The sequence below is a fragment of the Brachionichthys hirsutus genome, chromosome 9 (genome assembly GCF_040956055.1).
Source record: "Brachionichthys hirsutus isolate HB-005 chromosome 9, CSIRO-AGI_Bhir_v1, whole genome shotgun sequence".
In the NCBI taxonomy this organism is placed as follows: Eukaryota; Metazoa; Chordata; class Actinopteri; order Lophiiformes; family Brachionichthyidae; genus Brachionichthys; species Brachionichthys hirsutus.
Window position 1 is genome coordinate 4520272 of NC_090905.1, and position 23573 is coordinate 4543844.

The 23573-nt window shown below is 43.4% G+C and overlaps 3 protein-coding genes across 5 annotated transcripts; 1 reads left to right on the plus strand and 2 right to left on the minus strand.

The window, feature by feature from the left end:
- Positions 1-1863: 1863 nt before the first annotated feature.
- pip5k1ca (phosphatidylinositol-4-phosphate 5-kinase, type I, gamma a) lies at positions 1864-17321 on the minus strand. The gene is made up of 18 exons (XM_068743500.1): positions 17189-17321; positions 12042-12073; positions 11427-11516; positions 11165-11295; positions 10878-10995; positions 9812-9964; positions 8720-9019; positions 7967-8175; positions 7677-7760; positions 7468-7516; positions 6606-6690; positions 6091-6252; positions 5738-5876; positions 5519-5551; positions 5196-5315; positions 4137-4398; positions 2712-2801; positions 1864-1938 (listed from the first exon to the last, which is right to left on the minus strand). Exons 1-18 carry the CDS (start codon positions 17319-17321, stop codon positions 1864-1866), a joined length of 2265 nt encoding a protein of 754 aa, XP_068599601.1.
- Positions 17322-18231: 910 nt separating this feature from the next.
- Positions 18232-21438, minus strand: gpx4a (glutathione peroxidase 4a). 3 transcript variants are annotated; one of them, XM_068743883.1, is made up of 7 exons: positions 21272-21438; positions 19835-19929; positions 19604-19748; positions 19128-19279; positions 18949-18973; positions 18740-18799; positions 18232-18571 (listed from the first exon to the last, which is right to left on the minus strand). In XM_068743883.1, exons 1-7 carry the CDS (start codon positions 21401-21403, stop codon positions 18539-18541), a joined length of 642 nt encoding a protein of 213 aa, XP_068599984.1. In that variant the 5' UTR covers positions 21404-21438; the 3' UTR covers positions 18232-18538. The 3 variants fall into 3 exon arrangements, with proteins under 3 accessions (XP_068599984.1, XP_068599985.1, XP_068599986.1); XM_068743884.1 differs by having other exon boundaries at positions 21299-21364; XM_068743885.1 differs by lacking the exon at positions 21272-21438 and adding an exon at positions 20199-20341.
- A 31-nt stretch (positions 21439-21469) lies between these two features.
- Positions 21470-23560, plus strand: polr2eb (RNA polymerase II, I and III subunit E, b). The gene is made up of 8 exons (XM_068743886.1): positions 21470-21638; positions 21781-21955; positions 22072-22187; positions 22359-22439; positions 22569-22627; positions 22859-22937; positions 23010-23082; positions 23449-23560. Exons 1-7 carry the CDS (start codon positions 21582-21584, stop codon positions 23073-23075), a joined length of 633 nt encoding a protein of 210 aa, XP_068599987.1. The 5' UTR covers positions 21470-21581; the 3' UTR covers positions 23076-23082; positions 23449-23560.
- The last annotated feature ends 13 nt before the right edge of the window (positions 23561-23573 follow it).

A 23573-nucleotide genomic window follows, 5' to 3' on the forward strand; every position in this document is an offset into this window, starting at 1 on the left:
CACCAATCTGTCAATTTTTAATATCATACAAAGAAACAGCTGTGATTTATGACCATATATCTATATATACACACACTGCATTTCAATAAACACACTAAAGAATAAGGGGTTGCAATCATTTCTTGCCTAGCAGCAAAAATAAAACCAAATAAAAATAATATTCTCCAATTCAAATGGAAAATATATTTGTATATCTTTATATATGTATTTATAAATTTATGTACACATTCTCAGGAACACGACAACGAGAAAGAAAAATAAATACAACAACATGAGTGGGAAAAATATAAACAAAAAAAGGCCTAGAGGTAAAATGTCTCAATAAGGCAATAAAAACTTAATAGCTTGACTGTACAAAAATATTGCTGCTATGGTCTCCATGGGATGAACAGCAAACCGATTACAACTGATTTCTATTTTACAAGGACTGACATCGATGTGTCCTCCCTCACACGCAACCACACACAGAAACACAGCATCCAACTGACATTAAAACCTCTTCAGATTGCTAAAAAATAAAATGCCAACCACAGAGAGGCTACAGTAAACACTACAATGACTGATTGACTTCATTCGATATTCGTTAACATGAACGGATAACCGGTGGGAGACTAAAAAGATGATAACATGTTATGTTTGTTTGGCCTCTGTCACAAATTCCTCTGCAGCTCGTATTGATAATTCACACCACATTCACTCCCATTCACAAACCGATGTGTCTCAGTAAAGCGAAACTGCAACAAATTGTGTTCATTCACAAAATATAGACAACAGGTACGATATTGACCTCAAATACTACAACCAATGTTCTACATCTAAAAAACATCTGAAATGCCCAGTCAGTAGATTTCTTATTGTGAAGAGGTGAGCTGATTGGCTGACTTTTTTTTTTTTTAGTTAAAGAAATTAAGATGTGAAATGTCATTGTCATAAATGAATGTGTCCAAAACAGGGTAACACCGGAAGACACTGTAATGATGTGACTCTTTAAGATTTTAAACTATAAATCAACAAACATTATGTATGTCGTGACAAAAAGTAGAAACACTGAATTTACGAAAATGATCACAGAATGTGAAAAGCTACTACAAAAGTTAGTGATGTGAAATAATTTAAACAAAATTAAAAATTATTTTGATGTAAAAAGAGTTTTGAAAAAAAGTGCAAATAAGAGCCAGTAAGTAGAATAGTGAATTACAAGAGACATTACAAAGAAAAGTTCACAGTAAAAGAGCAGCTGAAGAAAAGGATCAAAATAAAAAAAACACAGCTGCCATAATAAATAAATATGAATGAAACGAGTGCTGATGACTGTAAGTACTCACTAAAGGAATTGATTAATTGCTCTATGTCACACAGACACATTGGCTTTAAGTTGATGTATTTTCTCAGAGGTGAAAGACGGGTGTGGTCGTATCAGTGATGTCATCACTGCCTAGGTGATTTTGCCCCTCGGTGTGTTCAGTTTTCGTATGCGTGTTGAAAATCCCGCTTCACACAGCGATCCTGTCGCTACCGCCAAGGTCTGGCCTTCAGAAACGACGAGTCCTCTCCACTGAGATGTCTCCTCTCTGCCGCACAACTGGTTTTACTGTTGGAGACAGACATGCAGACAGACGGGCGTGAATGTGTGAAGAGGGTAAACAGAATCCACATTGACATCCCACCCCCACCCCCCCAGGTTAAGAAATGTGCTTCTGTCATACATTGATTGCCGCCAGTAGTAAAAGTGAGACAGAGAACCAAGCTAATAGAAATGGCTTCTAATAAAATACAGACAGAAGAAAACAGAGTAGAAAAGGCAAGCAGCAATCTCACGCCAATAATCATGTAACAGTAAAACAATGTAGATGTATTCACGCGTCACACACCAAAGTGCGAGGAAAGGGTGTAAACATTTGACACAACCAGTCTGACTGGTGTGAGTTTTGCCATCATCTGTGGATTTAGTGGAATATTGAATCAACGGAAAGCTTTCAACAACAAATTTCCTGATCCATTATGAAATATTGTCGTGAATCAGGATCAGGTCTAGTCAAATCCTGGTCGCTGGGGTGTTGAGGCTTCCTTTGTTGACTCTTCTGCAGCTGCCATGTGAACAGATGTCATTTACAACTTGTCACAGAGGGGGGGGGGCTTCTAAATGTCAGCAGTATAGAATTACTTTAACCCAGAAAACGAGGGAACAGACACTTTACTCCAGTCAGGGATCACGTGAACTTGCATCGAGTTAAAATACTTTTCTCTGACATCCTGCGAATCTATTAAAATACAAAAATCTTTAATGAACTTAAAAAATAATAATATCGGCATACAACCTGCTTCGGAACATCCTCGCTGTAAAATGCGCGGGCGAATTGAAATAACGAACCAGAAAAAATATTCAGACACAAGTGATATCGATATCGTTCACACAATTCTCTCTATCTTAACATTTTAACCTATAAACTCTTAAAGCAAATTCATATTGTTGCATTAGAGATACACATTGTTGGAGATAAATTAAAACTATGTCCCCTGCTCTGTGAACTGTGACGCCCCTGTGAGTCGTGGACCACTTTCACCCGTTTATCTAGGAGGAATGGATGCTGTAATGCTGGGATGGGCTTCTGGATGCAAAGCAACGATGACCTGTGGAAGCTGAGAAGCTTTGTTTTACAGACCCCCCCCCCCCCCCCCCCCTCATTCTTAATATGTTGCTTCTCACTTACTGTCTCTTTTTCCCAATCCCCTTCTGGCAGGGCCTTAGACTCTGAGCCATAGTGTAGCGGAGAGTACACCCAGGTCTTGTCCTCTGGAGGCTGTTTTTACACACCCACCACAGCAGAGGGAGACAGAGGAAAAGGCCAAAGAGACAAGCAGCAGGGGCAGGCAGGAGCAAGATACGGGAGGTCGCGGCAGAAGAAAAGACAAGACAGGAAATGAAAATTAGGGATGCATATAGGAGGAAATGTTGCTGAGAGACCAAGCAAAGTGGGAATTTGACAAGTGATTGCATAAATGTTAAAAAAGATGTGTTAATCTTGGAACACAGAGATGAGCATTCTGGTAAATAAGTTCAAACAGTGTGGAGGAGTGCAAACAAGCAGGTCAATATTACGATAAGTCTATTCTAAACTCCTGGGATGCAAATTGAAGATTACAGACTGAGGTATGAGTCGCTGCATCGGTGCAAACGGGAGGATGAGGCGTGGGATCGAGGAAGTGGGAATGGGAAGAAAGCCAGGATGCCAGGACAGTCAGACAGAGAATGCGTCCTCGGTCAAAGCAATGCACAAAAACAGGATGTTTTTGCCTAATGTGTGTGAACGCTTCAGTAGGTTCTTCTGTTTCAGACATGGAAACAGCCGCAGGACGAAGACGGAGGTGGCGTGGGTTGATGTTAAACAAACACACACACACACACACACAGCTCAGAATATTGGAGCAAACATGCCATTCAGACCGGTACAATGGGGGATGAGGCAGGCTGTCAGTGAGTGCGAGAAGAGACCACCCGGGTCCTCCCATCAGGAAACCGACAACAACAACAGGGGGAATGTAGAGCCGAGATCAACACACGGAGAAATGAAAAGTGACAGAAAGAAAGAAAGAAAGAATGACAGAAAGGTGGAGGGACAGAAGCAAAGATGAAAACACACACACACACACACACACACATCTAATCCATTTTGTTTCTCTCCTGCAAACCTCCAGGTAGCAGGCCTTCATTGTCTTGTAATTGTGTACAATAGTAAACAAGAATAATCAAGAACACAAAATGTTTTTATTTATTTTCTTTCTTCCAAATAAATAATAATTCAGGTTTTCGAAGCACTGATTCAATTTGAGTTTTTTTTTTTGCATCTTGCTTACGACCAGAATAGGCTTGAAGTCTCATGCAGATCCACAGACCCACTGCTGCTTGTGTGAAAGGTGAGCGTCCCCTCCGTTTGAAGCATCGGCCAGAGACTTATATAACGGAACCGACTCGTCAACAACCCATTCGGATTTCTCATGCCACATAGGAAGGTCATCCAGTTTGAATTGTGCCTAATTTTTTTGTTTGTAGCAGGGACATCAGCTAAAACTATTTAAAACAGATCTGCACATGTACGTGTGTGTGTGTGTGTGTGTGCGCGCAAGGCTCTACTTACAAAGCAGATATCTGTGATTGGTACGTCATCGTCATCGTCAACTGAAGCCTGGCTGACGCACCCTGAGCCTGACATCAGGCTGGCCCTGTCTGCCTCCACCACCACCACCCCCCTGGGACTAGACGGGCCTTCCTTGGCTGCCCCGGGGGAGGCGGGAGCAGCTGCGGCAGAAGAGGAGGCCACTTCGGGCGTCGATGAAGAGCCGCAAGGTGCGGCTGCATCGGCATCAGGAGTCTCGACGCCAGTTGCTTCCTGAAGCTCGCTGAGGGGAAGATGGAAATGGGTTTGAGAGCAGGACGGTGCAGAGTCGTTACCTGGTTTAGAAAGCCCCCTCCCTGACACACACACACACACACACACAGCAACCGCTATTGATTGAGCCACTCGCGATAAAGCCACCTGCCTGTCTCGAGGTGTTAGATAAAACAGGGTCCAGCTTAAACCCAGCAGCTGTTTGGGGTGTTATCTGTTTCAGCTCTAAGATTTGCCAGCTGGCAGCAAGCCTTTATTGCTCCCGCCCAGCTCGTAAACCCTCAAGGAGGATTTCAGCCCGGCCACGTTGCTTCCTCAGCTCCTGTGTTTGAGCTTTGCTCTGCCAGATGAAAAGCCCAGCGGAGCGTTGATCGGCTGAAATCAGGGCTGCCCTGCGAAAGGTCTCTCCATCACCCAATTTCATTATTATAATTAATTTAGCTGTATTTTTTTTTTTTTTTACAATACTGTACTCATGCCGCACTATATCTCGGTGCGAGTGTGAGAGATAAATTCATACGGGCAAAGCAGGATGTCAGATATGATGGTATATCAGACTCCCAGTTGTTTGCAAACGTAATTAACTTCACAGAACCGTGTGTGCATAATATATATTATGGTGCGTGTGTGTGTGTGTGTGTGTGTGTGTGCTCGCCTGTATGAATCAATTCATCTTTCATAGCATGCAAGTATTTGTTTGCAAATACATGACATCTGCATAAAGTGCAATCATCATCCCGACGCTTCATTTGATTTAATGGATTACATGACGTTTTAAAAGACGTTACTATGACAGCACTGCTGTACCTGGATTCAAGTAAAGGCGGTGGGACAGAGACGGTGGGCTCGCTGTCGTGCCTCTTCAGCTCCACCTCCACTCTGATGGTTTGCTGATCCTCCTCACACACACGCAGCTCCTCCTGGGTCCTGCACACAAACACATCACATGCGTGAAATAAGAAGAATGAGTCGACTCATTAAAGCACCAGCCTACAGGATTACCTCACATTTCCTCTTCTACAAAACCCACCACACCCAGAAAGCCCGGAGGCTGTGAAAACCCCTCGAAAATGCTATAAAAACAAGTCGGTGAGACCTGCTGGAAAGTAGCATTCATGTTCCAGACTCACCTCACATCATGGCTGAGGGACTGGGTGTGCCTCCTGGAGACAGAGGACACAGTGTCAGTACGAGCTGTGTAGGAGAGCTGAATAAAACACTGTGAATACTAAGGACTTCAGCCCAAACAAGGGAATAAAGTACTCTGATGGATACAAGACAGACACAATACGGCTCAGATTGCAGCAGATGGTGTGTGTGTGTGTGTGTGTGTGTGTGTGCTTTGGCACCTGTAGCGGGGATGCTCGGCGGTATCAGAGGGGGAGCGCTCGGGGATAGATAGAGAGGTGGTGGAAGAGAGCGTGGTGGCAATAGATGCTGTGGTGGCCTCCTCAAACGATGGAGGAGTGCATGGAAGGTCTGTTCTCCCTGGAGGACACGCACACACACACACACACACACACACAAAAGGAGACGGTGAAACTTTTTCACAGTACGTAGGCAGTGCCTGCATTTAAAGCAAAAAAAAAACAACAACCCATCCTCATAATCTGAAATGACCCAGCGATGTTTCATTTTGGATATATCTTGCTCTCTTCCTGTCATCCGTGTTTGCTGTGCCGCACACACGTATGCTACTTACCCTCATCCTCCAGCGTCGGGAAACTGCGAGCTCCTCTAAGGTCGTAGATGTTTTCATCTTTCTCAGAGGGCAGCTGGCTGGCTGACCAGGCTGAACAAGGACCGGCACACTTAGACACCGTCAATGACACGCGACCCTTCTTGGATGGAGACGACTTCAGGGCTGAAGGGAGATTAACATTAACATATCAAAGAGGACACGGGTGTGTAATATGGCATATAGCGGCGTCAAAGTAAAAGATTATGTACACTCAAATAAAAAAATACGTTTTTTAAATTATTTGTCCTCGTGCATTGCAAAACATTCTCCCTCCTGGAGAGGGACGATAAAGAAAGCGGCAAGTTGATGTTTAGAGCGACATGAAGCAGCACCTAATAAGGCAGTTAGATACTGTATCTGAGTTTCCTTTCAAGGCTTAGCAGTTAAAAGGGACAAAGGCCTGGCATTGGATATCCGTGCACGTGTCCGTTGTAGCGCGGCCCCGTCTGACTATGTAAGGCGTGAACTGAACTCACAAGAGCTCTTCTTGAAAACCGTGTTGCTCATGAACTTGAAGAACCTTTCAGCGTAGAAGCCCGGCCGGTGGACAGAGACAGTGTCCTGGGGGAGAGATGAGAAAGATTAAGAAAACAAAATGACCAATCCAGCTATTACTGCAGATGAAACTGTCCATTAGTGCCGCTATTGCACCCAATTCAATTAGTAGTTTATTCTGGGTCAAACCACCAGAGAGAAAATACACACACAAAAAAAAAAAACAAAAGTCAAAGCCACAGACACGTCTCTTCATTATTGATGTTGCAGCAGAGTCGCATCACTCTGCCAGAAGGCTGACAGATGACACTTAGTGTTTGGTGTAGACAGATCGGCGGAGGAAGAGGCTGAATAAGCAGCCGGGCCATTATTAGATTTTTAGGAGTCTTATCAGCGGATTTCACTATGACTGCACCGACTGTGTGTGTAAAGAGCGTCTACTATGATCAGCAACAGCGATGCACAGGAGGCTGTTGGAGAATTGTGAGCGAGTGAGTGAGTGTCCCCATCAGACAGTGGCCTGATGGGACTGATCTTATCTGTTGATGATGTTAAGAGCTGTGAGAGATGCTATCTCCATGTATTGTCTGACCAAAATAGCAAAAACATAAACGACACATTCGTTAGCATGTGAAATATACAAGAAGAAATAATTACAACGTATTTTATTATGACACGTTTCCTCAACACATCACATCACAGGGTCTTCTGAAATGTTTTGCAGGATTTAGTTCCATTTACGGGACAAAGACTACGATCTTAAATAATGATGTCAGATCTGATATCATACAATCTACGAGACAATCTTCAACAACAATAATAAATAAAAAATTAAAATCTCACCCCATCATGGACCAAAGCCTTCCATGTGTGCTCCAGTTTCTTGATAAGCCTTCAGAAACAAAGACAAGAACAGTTTAACACAGCGATACCAAACGTGTCTTACGTATTAGAGTTGTGTACAAATAAATGCAAACAACATCCGGACCTGATATAAGCCCTCTGGTGACTGCACTGGGTTAATAATAGTCTGTACAAAGAGTGGCGAGCACCTGTACGACTGAAGGATGTCAATGATTCCAATGTAGAGGAGGAGTCGCTCTCCTTTTCCATTCACAGCGGGGATACCGCCCATCCTGCAGACGAGAATGAAAAGCGTAAAGTAAAGAAAATTTACTCCAAAATCACAATCTGGATCTGATCTGGTCGCTCAGATCACCTGACATGACAGTTATGACTGTTTTATGGAGTAGGAATATTTTTTTTTTTGCACAATATATTTACAGACGTCCAGACTGTGTAAAGATTGAATGTTGGTTCTTCTCTCTGTGGCTGAACCCACGTTTCGTCAGCGTCGATGGACCCCCCGCAGGCAGCCCCTCCCTGGATGGACTCCATGGCTGTGGAGTACAGGGCCTTCTGCTGGGCTACAGGCCTTTTCTCGTCGCTGTCCCCCTGCGAGCCCTCCATCTGCTTCTCCCTCTCTGCCTGGTCCATGTTGTGAACACCAAGCAGCAGACTGTAGTCCATGATCTTAAAGCTTTCCAGCACCTGAGCAACAGGACGGCGTGCGTGACGAGCAGGCGGAGCATGCATGAATAAACATTGTATAAGTTGCCTAGTGTGTGCACATAAAGAGCGTGCATAATGAACGTAAACTGGAGGTGATTTACAAGAAGAGACACCTTGCTAAGCCTCCGGCTCACAGCGAAGCTCTCATTTATAGTGAGGGAAAGCCAGACACTCTCATGAATAGCCTTTTCTTTCACTGCCTCCACGACCCCCGTCTCCCTGTCCCTTAATAATCAGTGAACTGTAAGCATCATGGAGTTTTCATTTCTCCCCCCCCCCCACCCCCCCACCCCTAGAAACAACATAATTTTATCCTCCCTCACATCATCAACCTTAATCCTTCCTTCTCACTCTTCCTGCCTCTCTCTCTATTTCTCTGAGGGCTTTTGATGAGGGTGTTACCGCTGCACCCCGAGGTGATTTTCCTTTCTTGCCATCTCACATGCCTGTTTATCTCAACATAATATGTCAGTGGGCCTTTGCGTAGCGGCAGAAATGTGTCCCGTCGCTCCATCGAGCTCACCAGGCAGTCTCTCTGCAGAGTCTTGACCAGCGCATTGTAAGTGTCCTGGTCCAACATCAGTCCGTCCTGCAGGTCTTGCATGAAGTCCAGGTCTTTGAAAGTGGGCCTGGCCTTCTCCCTTTCCTTCTTGGATGCTCTTCTTTTGTAGGTGGAGCCCTTCATGTCGTATTTGAGGTGCATGCGAACTACACGGGGAAGGACGTTGTTCATCACAACCACGCGGATGTTCTTTCCGCCCGACTGCACGCAGTAGAGGCCAAAAAACTTGGGCAGCAATGTACGTGGATTCTGATTCAAGTTCTGGCAAGGAGAGAAAGCAAGCGACAAATGTCAGACACGAAAGCAACAACAGATTCACAGTATTTATATTATTAATCTGAGGTGGAGAGAGAAGAAGGATGGAGCGCAGATATGAGAATGAAAGGAAGGCAGAAGGATTCAAAGACGGGGCAGAACAAGACATAGAAGAAAATAAACTGCGTGTCCCCAGCAGCTGTGGCAGTGATATATGAGGCAGGATGGGAAGGCGAGGCGTTACTAGACAGAGAACACACAGAGGGAGAGAGGCGGCAGCAGTCGAGTTGGGGACATCATTGTAATTTGTATGCTGCCCAGAGGCAGACTCCTCATCCAGCCTCATTTTGCTTCAGAGCCTTGCTGATTATTGCTTATTTTCTTATAACGGGTAAACACTCAACATTTCACAAACGACTTGTTGTGTGATGAATCCCTCTGTTTATCGTCCTCAGTCCTCCTGCTCTCCCTCCGGCTGCAGACGTCTCTTAATGAGCCCGCATCTCTCCGCCGTACTTCCTTTGTAGACCAATTATACCCACGGAAATGTTCCAGCGCACAACCGAGGTCTTTAAAGCCCCTGAATGATTAAGCCAGATTCCTGCAGTGATCTTGGGCCTTGGCTGCCGACACAGTGAACCTTAAAGAAGCTGAAAGGGTAGCATGGACATACATGGAGCTGTTGCTGCTTGTGTTCATTCATCAGGAGCCTGCTGACTGAGAGGGGGGGGGGGGTGGGGGGGTACTGCTGAAATGCAGCCTCTAATGAAATGGCCCCAGCTTAAGGTTTTCACTTGCCATGTAGTATCCAGGCAGCAGCTTCTGCAGGAATTCAGCCTCCTTGTGCATCACGGTCTTGATGATGAACTCGTCGTCCCTTGTAAGGTAGAAGACAGAGCCGCTCGCTCCGGGATTGGACAGCTCGATCAGAGGCTCGTTACACAGGGAGTACTGTGGAGAAGGAAAACGCACAAACAGGCAAAGAAATGTGAACAAAGCACAACTTCTACTTGGCAGCGGATCTGAGAAAATGCTCGATTTAAACCAATTACATGCATGAATGGATAAATGCACTAAAATACCAAAAAGCCCATCTTGATTCCTCCATAGCTTTTGAAGACACAACAAATCTGTTGCCATGGTACTGATTCCATGGTGTTTGGGTACATTTAGATGTTTTTTGCGTGATTATACCTTAATTTGTTCCCTTGCAGTGACGAAAATTCAAAAGAAAATCTAATGGTTTCGGTGTTTTTTTTTTAAATGTTTCCAACATTCCTTTTCAAATATTTCCTGATCATTTCAAACTATTTTTTTTTTTGTAATTCTAGCGTGGATCATTCTCTGTAACCTTTAACCGGATTCTCATCCATTACAGATAATTCATGCTACTGCCCACTGAAAGGCTTTTAAAGCCGTTATTTTGGTTTTTGCCCACAAAAGGCTTAAAATGAGTCTCCTTGCATGTTTGTGGTGGGCTCAGGTGACCCGCGGGGACAATATAGTGATACGTGAGCAAAGGACAAAAAAGCAGAAACAAGGACAAATGGAGAGTTTGAATTTAGTCAGTGCCGTTGTGTTAAAGATTCATGCAGAAGGAATATGCAGCAGTGTGTGTGTGCTGTGTTAGACTACCCAGGGCAGGGTGGTGAATCATGCAGCCTCCAGGCCCCTCAACCCTGATGAGGAATGACAAGCTGCAGACCACCCTCCTCTTCCTCATCCTTCCCATCTCAGTTCCGCTTCTCATCCACATTTCTCAGCCTATTAAACCTTTCCGACTTTGGCCTCCATTTGTTTCTTGCACCTCTCAAACTCTTTTCATGCCATAAACAGATGCAGTTATCAGCGACTCAAATCTTACCAGGTAGTCATCCGGCCTGATGCCGAACAGTTCTCTGAAGTAGCGGAAGGCCACAGGAGCGTACGTCTTGAAGCGGAAGTCTGGGAAATGGTGTGCCGGGGTGAGATTACTGCCTTCACTAAGACGCAGAAACGATATGACAGGAAAAACAAAATTCAGATTAACTTTCTCAAACAGAAAAGGTTAATAAATATCACTAAAATGAAGATCCACTGCAGCAGCATATGTTCACTGGTAATATAATACATGTGTACAGAGCGGTTTATGTGTTTGGTTGGAGTAGAGACCTCGGGAAGAAGATGCTCTCCACCACGTAGAAGTCCTGCATCAACACATCTCTCTCGGGCTTGGAGCTCAGGTTGCCCACAGTGTAACCGATGCCCAGCTGGATGGCGCCTTTCAAGGCTGAGGATGTGGTCTGCGAGGGAGGAAGGGCGAGAGATGCAGGGAGAAACATAACTCTCAATGCCAGTGCAAGCTTTACTCTGGAGTCTGATAAATTCATCAGTGTTGAAATGCTTAGAACCAAAGGGGCGACGTCGACAGCACCTTCTTGTAAGTCGTCTCCCCTGATGCATCCACCCCTCTGTGGCCAATCTTCTTCCCCTGACCCGGCTGGCCTGAGGATGAGGACGGCATCTGACCGGGGTTAGAGCAAGAGAGACTTCAGAGCAGCATGGGAGCAGATGCATCTGCTCATTACTATTGATTATCTGAATGATAAAGACTCAGTGGCATCAGAACGGATGCCAAGCAGTGACATCCAGAGCGCAGCACAGCATGAGGTCTGGACAGATGGTCCTGTGATCTGACGCAGAATCCGTTTAAATGCTACTTGTGATCTAATGCACCGTTGCAAGCGATGTCCTTTGAGATTTCTAGTGTAAACCGGCATTTAAGAGGACTTGACGGTCATCAGTAGCCTGAAATTAAACACCTCGCAGTACTTTTGAATCTTTGCTAGATAGGAGGATCAACATAATGTGAGCCGAGTTTCCACACTGATAGGAAAGTGAGGTTTGAATATTTCTGTCTAATGTTCTCGTTCTCTGTAGTCTTCATGTGAGCAGCATTCAGTAGTAAAAACCAAAGCCAAGGTAGCGATTTATATGGAGAATCAAAAATGAGCAAACAGAAGTGTGAAAGCGACGGATGTTCACTCACCTCTGTGATGAAGGCTTTCTTAGCAGCCGCATCTGAAAGAGGAAGAGGAAGTCTCCATTACACTCTGAATTATTAGTTTCCTCAGTGGCAATGATGGAACACCAAAAGGCAGACACAGCAGTCCAACATCATGCGATAACAATGTCAAACAGCGGAGGGGCCTGTCAGAACTGCTACATGGACAACAAGTCCTTGTCAAAGTCCTACCCACTGATTGTGTAACCTCCTTCTGAGCCACGCTAGCAGCCGTCCATCACTCTGATCCAAACTGAAATGCCTCAGATTCTACTGGATTGACCGGCTGCGAACTTTTATCCAAACATTTGTGGATCCAAAAGGATGAATCCAGTGGACATTGTGGATTTCCAGTCTTTTCTTAGAGTTATTAAAACACAGAAAGATGGAAGTTCTTATCCATGCAGCTATTATTTGTGACTCATATCCGGCCTGGAATGTAACTCACCAAAAAATAAATAAGTTCATGTTATTACAAGGCAGCTTTCTGACGTGTTGCTGTGTCTAAGAACAGGCTGTAGGCAGAACAGAAAATACATTTAAGAGTGGAAAGACGCAGGGAGAAGGGACGAGGCAGTGTGAAGCTGATTGAGCTCGGCACGATAATCATCGTAAACCGCATCACACCCAAATCTACAGCGAGGCTGCAGACACGCTGCGTTTGTAACAACACAGTCCGACTGCTGTGAATTAGCACAATGCAAAATGTCAACGATTAAACAATTCAAAGCAATGTTCTTACGTCTGTAGCAATTGTTCTTTCCCTTTTCGGTGCATGCTCAGACAGATCAAACAGATTTACTGCTGTTGTGGAAATGTGAATAATTTTATGCAAACATTCTCCCAGTGCTCCTAATTACTTACTTCAATTCATTGTCAGTTTTTCCAAACTTGTATAACTACGTTTTCCTGCTATGACTGAAGGTTTACAGCGAAATGTGTCTGTTGGTGCTACATTCCCTTTTCAATGCAGACGTAGCGTCTTTTAACTCTTTACGCCAAGCCCATAGCGCGTTTGGCCAAATGGGTTTTTGAACTATTAAAGCACGATAAGGAAGACCGGGAGGATTTTTCCGGTTCCAACCTCTAACTGGCTTTAAATGACTCGGCCTGCAGCAGCAAGGACAGTCCGACATTGAGACACTACATCACCCCGTGCCACTCAGGAGTGGGATTGCATCTTCCCAGGCTGAGTCTGTGTGCAGCTGAATTAATAGCTCGGCTTTTGCTGCCTGCCTCTCGTGGGCATTCATGTGACTGAGCCACAGAATAGCAGTCCTGCACGCTCTCTCTCTCTCTCTCTCTCTCTCTCTCTCTCAATCCTTCTGTTCTTCTGCTACACATCAGCAGAAATTCACACCAGGATGAGAAATCCAAGGGGTGCCAATGCAATTCCAGCAATGTTCCATGCAAGCTGGAACAATACATGGAAGAAATGTTGCTGGTGAAGGAATGTTTGCGATGAAAATTAAAGAGGAGGCTCTTCTTGGTGGGGTTGCCGTTTAATCTGTATTTGTATTTACCAGCGTGTGAATGCATGCCATTTGTGCAGATCTTTCACATCCATTCTGTCCTTCTCAAATGCCGGTCTCCTATGTAGTACATATTTGTGTTTCTGTATGTCAAGCTCACTGCAGCGCGATCTCTTTTCTGCACGCCTGCACCGGTTAAGGCTGCGCTCAAGAGTGTGTATGCGTGTGTAGGTGCGTGCGAGTGCGTGAGGCCGCACATTTTAAGTCTGTGTGCATCGAAGTGAGCCCGACTCAGGCTGTGCATCCGATCATGTGCTCCGTCGCTCCCGCTCTGAGCGAACCGCCACAGAAACAACATCAGATCCGTGCAGTGCTATTAGATGCTGCAAAACCACAACGGAGTATTTTTTCCCAGCACATAAATCATTCTAATTGATCAGAAATTTCAACCTCAAATTCCGAGCTTCCCTTTGACCATTTGCATGACGCGTTTTAATATTAGCCGTTATCTCTGTCCTCCAGTACAACGTAAAGAGCAAACACCGTCGCATGTTAATCACGGGGAGCAGAGACGTCAGAAAGCTTTGACTGCATTAACATTTCTCGCCATTTATATTTATGTCAGCTGGAATAATATAAACAGGATTACACCGCAACAATAAGCAGCCACTTGCAAGCGCAAGGCAAGTAAGTATCTCCGACAGACACCTGGCTCATTCCATCAATAAGAATGCTAATGCTAATGCAAAGTGGCTTCAGAATAACGTGACATGGGGTGAAATGGGTCTTCCTGCGCCGTCACACCGCAGCAGCGGCGGTCTGCACACTTCTGAAGAGGCTGGAGCAACAAATAGACTCCAGTTTAGGCCGTTGCCAGGTCAGGCTGCTATGTGTGTGTGTGTGTGTGTGTGTGTCCTTACAACCCTTAAGCGAGTGATCCTTTATCGGCTAGTGACAGCCAGGGGAGCCGAGGCGAGACGGGCAGGCTTATTTGCATTATCACAGAAACCACTGAATTTATTTCAGGATATATGATTAGCACAGCCACACAGCCGAAGTGATGCAGCTCGCCTCACGCAGACGCCACATGTACATGCAACCAACACACATGAAGTCAAATCAACATAACTATTCACAATAGGAAAAACAAAGGGGCCCGTTGCACCCGAGACAAGTACAGACATGAACGTGCATAACGTAATAGCTCAGATTGAATTGAGAGGGCAGCAATAACGGGGAAGTCCGGGATCAATGCTGTCACTTCCTGAGGAAGAGATCAGGAAGGCAATCTTTGAGCTGCTGGTTTGTTATCTTGGTCTTGGATAAATCCAGCTATCGATTGGGTATTCATTTTTCATGCCATTGTAAAGCCTAAAGCAGAAATCCAAAAATCGGAGTCAACTCTCGAGTCGGTGACATTTTCTCTGACAACATTGTGAGGATGAGGTGAGCGTTAGAAAACTATTTATTCTCTCGTCAAGGATGCTGCACAGAGCAAAAATGAGAACGCCTTTTTTTAGTTTAAGTGTTAAATTGCGGTTCACCTCCACCCAGTTTGTTTCGCAGAGGAGCGCTAGGCAACAGCGATGGCTGCTGTTTAGACAGCGGGAAGGCAAACTGATCTTAAATCAGCGCCACCAGGTTATTCCACCTTTGAGCTCTTCATCGCAGCCGCTGTGTATTTTTCCATGAGCGAATTAGACAGTCAGTCCGGTCTTCATTCGCCGTTTGTCTCCAGGAAATAAGATGCTAAAATTAAAGCGCCAATCTTTATTATCTCTATGATATTTACTTGGGACAGACATGAATTATCTACCGCTCTCTCTGTTTTCAGACGTCTACTAATTGTAATCATGAGTAATAAACAAACAGCATTCATTTCACTCTTTAACCTTTAAATTGTTTATACCAAGTCTATCATACCTTTACACATTTTTGAGTCCTGTACAAAGTACATTTTTTCCTGTATACTATTTTCATTTTGCACACACAAAAATGTTGGATGTAGCAAAATATTTATGCAAATAAAACTTAAATGTATATATATTTTTTACACACTAGTTTCAAAAAAAATATTTGTGATTCATGCTTTACAGGTTTAAAACAAAATCACAATTTTGTCATCATCGTGAGACTGCTAGGCAACAGCCACCCGGTTAGCAATAACAAAACCATCAAAAACACGGCTAACGTGTTTACGCGTCTACTGAAAAACACAGTCCTGAAAGGGGATGGCGGCATCAAATTAAGGAGTCATCAACTTCCTGCTGCTCAGCTTTTCAAAGAGGCTTTCTGCATTCCTCCCTTACGGCAGAATAACACCCTTGTGGTTTGACCAAACGGCCCTCAGCATGAAAACACAAACGCGCAGTAGCAGACACAAGCAGAGACACATACGGACACCGCACACAGAGAGCTTGGCAAGTGGATGACTTTACTCGAACACATCTTAAACTAGCTTGATGTTGACCTTCCGTCCTTCAGATGCATTTCCCCTCTGCTTCCTCCGATTTACTCTGCAAAGCTGCACTCCGAGGAGGGAGAGCTGCTACATCTTCAGAAACATCACTTTGGGGGCATTTAGCTCTGAGCTCCATGATGAGAAGAAAGAGACCGTCTGCTTTTTGTTTTTCCTAATCTGTTTCTTAACACTCCTAGAGGATTTCAGCAGTCTAGCAGACTCCCCCAGCAGTTTTCCCACATTTCTCTGCTGATAAAGTGTCAAAACCTGTCCAATATTAAAACGCCACACCTGCCACGTCTCTACTTCACCATCCAAATGCGTCTCCTCGATGACTGCCTCTGCAGCCGAGGACTCCAGTCTAAAGACCCCTATTGTTGAGGAGCGCCTGTGACTGTCACTGCTTTATTTCACACTGTGGATGGAACAGCTGGATATGGAAGTGTCACCCCCCCCCCCTTCAAAGCTCAGCGGACTTCAAAATGGAAAATCCAAGTGAGAAGATGCATAAAGAGGAAGCATTCACCCTCTCGGCGGAGGCCCGAGAGAATATGAAGAGAGCAGTGATAATGGCTCTTGTGCAGGCACAGAGGCGCAGCTGACCCCGCCGACAGTATTGTGATGTCTTTAGGATGCTGAGAACCTTCACACAACTTCCCAACAGTATATTAAACTGAAAATGTGTTTTAGAGTGAATGTGACTGAAAATGTTCACTAATACGAGTCCCAAATAGTAAAACGTTCACATGTATTTTACCAGTTTTGAATAAATGATAAAATAAAAGGCAACCCCATTTTTGTATTGCTTAATTATAACATATATCTTACAAGCTTGTTAAAACAATGCTGCTTTTTTTTTTTTTTAATAAAAATAATACAATTAATATTATGCAGAATTGAGTTCACCCCTCCAGAATATTTATGTCAAACATCTGTTCATTTCCTAACCCTAAACTAAACCAATGTTAAACAATATCACACAAACTAGTCCCGTAACTTTACCTGTTTACCTCTTCCAGTCGGCCAAGTTAGCTACTAGCATAGCTTTACCAAATGCCTTGCTAGCTAAGATGAGTCGGGACTTTCTGGTAAACAGAACGAATACGCTATAAATGATTTTTTTTTTTTTATGTCGGGGTAATGAAACAAAACATTCCATACAGCAGTAAAAAAAAAAACGAAAAAAAACGACAAGGTACCCATGTCTGCGGCGTCCATTCCGTAGCTAACTCCAACGACCGTGTCCCCATCATCGGATGCTGCGGCCAGGGATAGCGGACTCCCGTCCCTGGCCTCCGACAGCCCGACCGCTCCCTCCGCTGCAGCCTCCATTCAGCCTCCTGGAGGGGGGGAAACAGCCAAGCTCCGAATGAAAGACCCTCCGGGGCGGTGGGAGGAAGCGGGGAGGCGTTCGATCTAAAAACAGTAATCAAACGGAGGAATGTGTGACTGCTTTCACCGACGGTCCCTTCATCTGTGCGGTATCTCCTCACTACTGCACCGCACTTGCTGCCGCTGCCAGGGTTTACTTTGTGTGGTGTAGCACCCCCTTCAGGACACTGGCGGCACTGCTGCCTGCTTAAGAGCGTACCGGATGCCCTGAAACAGGACTGCACTGAAGTTGGATGATTTTTAAGTTTGCTTCCAAATCCATAAACGGAAATGTAGACTAATCGTCACTCAGAGATAATTAACTATATCCAATTATGTAAAAATAAATAAAAATTCTCTTAAGTTCTCTCTGATCTAGCTGAACCTTTGACATCTATATTTCAGTCACTTTGTGCTGTATGTATATCTCATGCACATTCGCCTTGGTTAAAATATAGCTCCATTGTAATTGCTCTATTTTTATTGGGTTTATAATCTGATAGTGCTGTCCATATGACCCTATGACCTATGGACACAATTACAATTCATGCACGGGCTACTGCCGGATCAATAAATATTTATACACACTGATGTCACAGCTTCCCAAAACTGAGCGACAGTTCCTCTAAACCATAACCCGTTCAAAGTTTCATTTTGAAAAGTGGGGTCACTCATGCACACACTTGCACTGTGGCAAACTTGATTTTCTACCATTTTGACCAATTTCCATTACAGAATGAATGATTATTATTACATAACGACAGCCGGGAGAAACAACATCTACTCATATCTATTCTATTAGTCACGCCAATAGAATGATATATAACAATGTATTGACATACAATAAACATCTCAGTCATGAATATGATTCAAACAAAGTCGGTTTTATTGCGATGCCACAGATTGTTTTATCCATATTAAGAGTCACATTAAAATAATATTTCTCTTTCTCTCCAGAGAAAAAAAAAGGAATGCAAGCTTGGTTCACCCAGGAGGTTTGCACGCCAATTTCATCAGGTCTGCTCCAGCCGCCGTGCGGATTTATGAACAGGCCGTCACTGGTCTGGGGTAGAACCAAACTAAATCCTCTAAGGTCTGGAGCTCCAGAGAAAGGTTATTAACAGGCGACAAAGTGGACAAAGCATCGGTAAGTGAGTCATCAATCATCCATTGATCATTTACAAGTATAGAGGAAGATCCCTCTCCACCACCTGGGAAGAAGGCAAGAGAAAGATTTTTCATTAGTTGGCATAACAGTACCCATGTAGTATATTCTATTCTTTAAGGGAATAAAACCTGGACTGCTTTTGTAAATTATGAGCTGCAGCCAATTTTATTGATTTGAAAGTTCAATTCTATGTTAAAAGCAAAAAGCATACACTTGGATCATCCAGGATTCCATATCTCTTCACCACCTGACCTTCTCTGTTGATCAAAAACTACAGGAAGAAAAAAGAGAAAAAAGATTGTAATACAGCAAACACAAAATTCATGAACAAATTTTCCATTTCTGTTTGACTTTTATAATAAGAGTTTTCTGAAATGAATTATTCTATTCTACACACATAAACAATAAAAAAAACATTACCTTGGTGAAATTCCACTTGATGCGACTGCAGGAATGAGAATGAGAACAAACATGTTAGAAAATAATCACTGGGGGAAACACTGCAAAGATCAATTATTGATGCTGAGGTTGTACAGTATTTCTAATTCAACCACAAGGCCATCCTGTCATTATAGAATCAACATTTTTTCACCACTTACTTTCCCAGGAAGCCTGCTCCGTTGGGCTGCTCTTTCAACCACTTCCATAAAGGATGAGCATCTTCCCCATTCACGTCGATTTTACTGAACATGTCAAACTGAGCATTGTAGGAATGTGCAAACTGCTTGATTTGAGCTTCAGTGCCAGGTTCCTGCAGAGTAACACAAAATGAGAGAAATAATACAGGTGGTCAGTATTATTCGAGCCTTGAACCGGTTAAGAATAAGAAAACTATAAATCCGATGCTTATGAAACTAAATTTGGCATAATTTATAACAGCATGATGCTTTTATTTTTCCATAGAAAGAATAATACTGTGGTGATTTTTTTTATTATTATTAACCTTAAGGCCTCATCGACATCAATTTACAGTTTGATTTTGTCTCTCATTGTTCTGGATTAAAATGATTCAGATTACATTCTGGGCCTGTTCAGACCTTGTGTGTTAATAAAACATTTTTTTTTTTTTACTCACCTGGTTCCCAAATTGGTTGGAGGGGAAGGCAAGGATGCGTAAACCTCTCTCAAAGTAAGTGGCGTGCATTTCCGCAAACTGAGAGTAGTTTACTGGGGTTTTACCTCATTTGGAGGCAACGTTGGTGATGATGACAACATACCCCCTGAAAATGTTTAAGACACATCCATAATTCTGTAGTGAGGAGGTTTGCATAGAGATACTAAATGAAGGAATGTCAGATTGGTTTACCTGTATTTTTCTAGGGAGACCAAATTGCCATCAATATCTGTTGCTGAGAAATTATAAATAGACGTAGCTGCCTGCCAGTCCTCTCCCGGAGCAGACTGTAAGGAAGAAAGAAGGGTTAAAAGCAGGCTGGAGGAAGATGAGCGTAGTTTCAAAATGCTTCTTTATCCCACTTATATATGTTCCTGCTTGTTAAAGCACTGATATACTGTACTACCAAATACATAAATATGAAAATACATATTAATGACAATAAACATTAAATAAAAACAAAAACAAAGAGCACATAACTTTTCTTATTAAAAGCTCAATCCAACCAAACCTGCCACTAAAAAATACATAAACCAGTGTCTAATCTACTTCTCACCATAGCCTGCAGCAGGACGGAGAAAAGGACCGTGGACCCTATCAAGCGCATGACTGCCCTTCAGTAAGGTCCACTGAAGGCTGACAGTGATTCAATGTGTAAGCTAGCTGAGAGGCTTCAGCTACACCCCAACGCACACTGATTACCAAAGTACCCGGTCCTCCTTCATTATGTAAAAGGAAAAGGTAATAATTATCAAAAAATGAAAGGCTATTTTCCCCCGTAATAGAACTCTCTGTTAATAAATCCGCATCAGAGATGCCTGTATGCTGCAGTCCACAGTCCACAAACCCATAAAGAAAGAGGACTATTTAGGATTTAAGACTTGAGGGATTGAGCTCCACGCACTGGGGCAAAGAGCAACAGTCCAAACAAACACATTATTAACTCGTTATGCAATGATCTTAACATGAGAATGAACCCTTTCATCAGTGAGCCAGTCTGATTAGCAGCACATATGACCCCCCCAGAACCAGCATCATGACATTAAAAGCACTTTCAGGTTTATGCCTGAATGGTGTGTGTTAAATTAATTCATTTCTTTTCACAACAACACTCCTGCTAATCGGACCTAACAACCTTTAGAATGCCAACACCGCTCTCAGACAGATAACACAATCGCCCAGCTGACTGCGATGCTTGAATGAAGCCCCTGCGTCATTTCCGGTTTGAAGGGTGTAGGTTGGAGAAGGTTCATTTGCTGTAGCGACCTCTAGCGGAACAAGCCGAAAGTACAGTCGCAGTAGTAGGGTCCATAGGGGTTGTGTCCTGCTTATTTAATTACAATTTACACCGCAGGTAAACAGTACAACAACGGATCAGTCAGTAGAAAAATATAAAATCACTTTAAACGGCGCAGTTTGTCCCGATGTGTTATCTACACCCCCCAAGAGTAGAATATATTATTTTACTCGAATAGATCCTATCTTATAAGAGGGAGCATGAGGCCTATTACAACACTCATAATGTAAAAATATTTTCCGAATGATTAGTAAAACATCTTACTATCATCACAATAATACCAGGAACAAATACTACACACGTCAGACAGGGATGGTACAGAAATACGCTACCGTTGAGAACAAAGCAAAATACAGTGCTGACGTCACTAGTAGTCCACAGCTCGCCACTGCGCCAAATGTCAAAACGACATAAAGCGGCTTCATTCTACCAAGAGAACGCCATTTTCCTTTTGAATCCGCCATGCACTTTGTTATTAAACGACAGAAGAAGCGTAACGACGTCAGAATGACGCGGCGCAATGGTCACGTCATCACTCTGCGTCGGTAGTCTGGAGCGTGTGTTGTGCTCGCTCGCGGATGTTGTTTGAATTGGCGACGGTTTAGACTTTAATCCAGGGATATTGTCATAGTTCCCGCAGGCATGGATGATGAAGAAGAGACCTACAGATTGTGGAAGATTCGCAAAACCATCATGCAGGTGCGTTAGAGCGGAAAGTGATTAATCTCGCTAGTTTAGCATGTAAACTAGCGAGATTTGCTAAAACAGCGGTTCCTCCCTCTCAACCGAGTTGAGTTAATAGTTTTGTCCCGGGCACCGACTCTAACCTTTCCACCCTCAGCTGTGCCACGACAGAGGCTACCTGGTGACGCAGGATGAGTTGGACCAGACACTGGATGAATTCAAGAGTCAGTTCGGGGACAAGCCGAGTGAGGGTCGCCCCAGGCGCACAGACCTCACTGTACTGGTGGCGCATAATGATGATCCCACAGACCAAATGTTCGTTTTCTTTCCAGGTAGATTCTTTTACTGATTCTTTTACTTGGGAGCCAGCTTTATCCTTCAAATACACATGTCATAAATGGCCCATTGAGCTAAACGTGAGGTCAATATGGAATATAATACATTTCAGAGGAACCCAAGGTGGGAATCAAGACGATTAAGATGTACTGTCAGAGGATGCAGGAGGAGAACATCACACGGGCCATCATTGTTGTTCAGATGGGCATGACGCCATCAGCCAAACAGGTAAATAACTAACTTAGTTCTATTCTGGATGTTGACCAAACCAAAACAGAAGCTCATTATGAGGATAAGTCTTGTGATTTCTGAACAACTCTTGTGAATATGCTCTGATTGTCTTGTTGTTGTTGATCTTTCTGTCATATCACACTCATTCATTGATATGTCTCTTTACAGTCTCTAGTAGATATGGCACCCAAATACATATTGGAACATTTTCTACAACAGGAGCTGCTGATTAACATCACAGAACACGAGGTATACCCCAAATCGTTGTCCATTAGATTGAAATGCCTTTGTATATAATGCTATATTTCAAAGTTATCGCTGTATCTTAGCTATACAATGAAATCTGTGTTTTTAATACATTTAAATTTTGTCTTGTAGCTTGTTCCAGAGCACATTGTCATGACAAAAGAGGAAGTGACAGAACTTCTGGCAAGATAGTATCCTTTCACACTCTGAGAGATTTAGATTGAGCGACTACAAGTCTTTTTAAATCTGAATTGCCTGTTTAGCTTACACTCGGTTATCTTGAAACTTGAGTACAGTGTTGTAAAACATAAAATAGTTGCTTTAGCCCAAGACCAGCATCTTGTTTTATGAAATGTTTTAATGAAACACAATAGTGTGAAAATATGTATGCATAAATACTCCCTTAACATTTTCTATCTCAGTAAATTAAAGGAAAGTCAGTTGCCGCGGATACAGGCTGGGGACCCTGTGGCTCGCTATTTTGGGTTGAAACGAGGACAGGTAATGCTTAATTGAAGACTCATTACAGGAGAATTCATCCTAAAATGGGCCACTTTTCTTCAACCCTTCCAGGTAGTGAAGATCATCCGACCCAGTGAAACAGCTGGGAGGTACATCACTTACAGACTGGTGCAGTGAGACACAGGTCAGTGTGCTGTGGATAAATTTGTCCTTTTCAGGAAGAGTCTAGCCTGTCAGACATAAATAAATCAGCATATATATAGCAACATCCGTATTTTCCTCCAGAAGCTCTGTGGTTTCGCTGACACTGAGCTATTAAGGGGTTATCGGCGTGCCATGTGATGAAGCTCATTCTCCTCTATGAATTATGGATGTAAAATGCAGTTTGGATGTAGACATTTAAAGATACCAATTTCTTTATTTCAGCTACTTGGGTAGATAAGATCTGTTTCTAGAGGATGCTTGAGTGATCTTGTGATTTAGGTCTTTAGTAATCTACGCGTGCTGAGTCTGTTGTTGCTTTGAATAAACCTTTTGTTTTATTTTACAGGTGCCTTCCCTCCCAATGTTTAGGACCAGTGAAGGAAATGAAAATACTCAGTCTTTCATGTATGACCCCACATTTGTGTAATTAATGATTTAGTAAATAAACATTTGCAAAATGATTGTCAGACT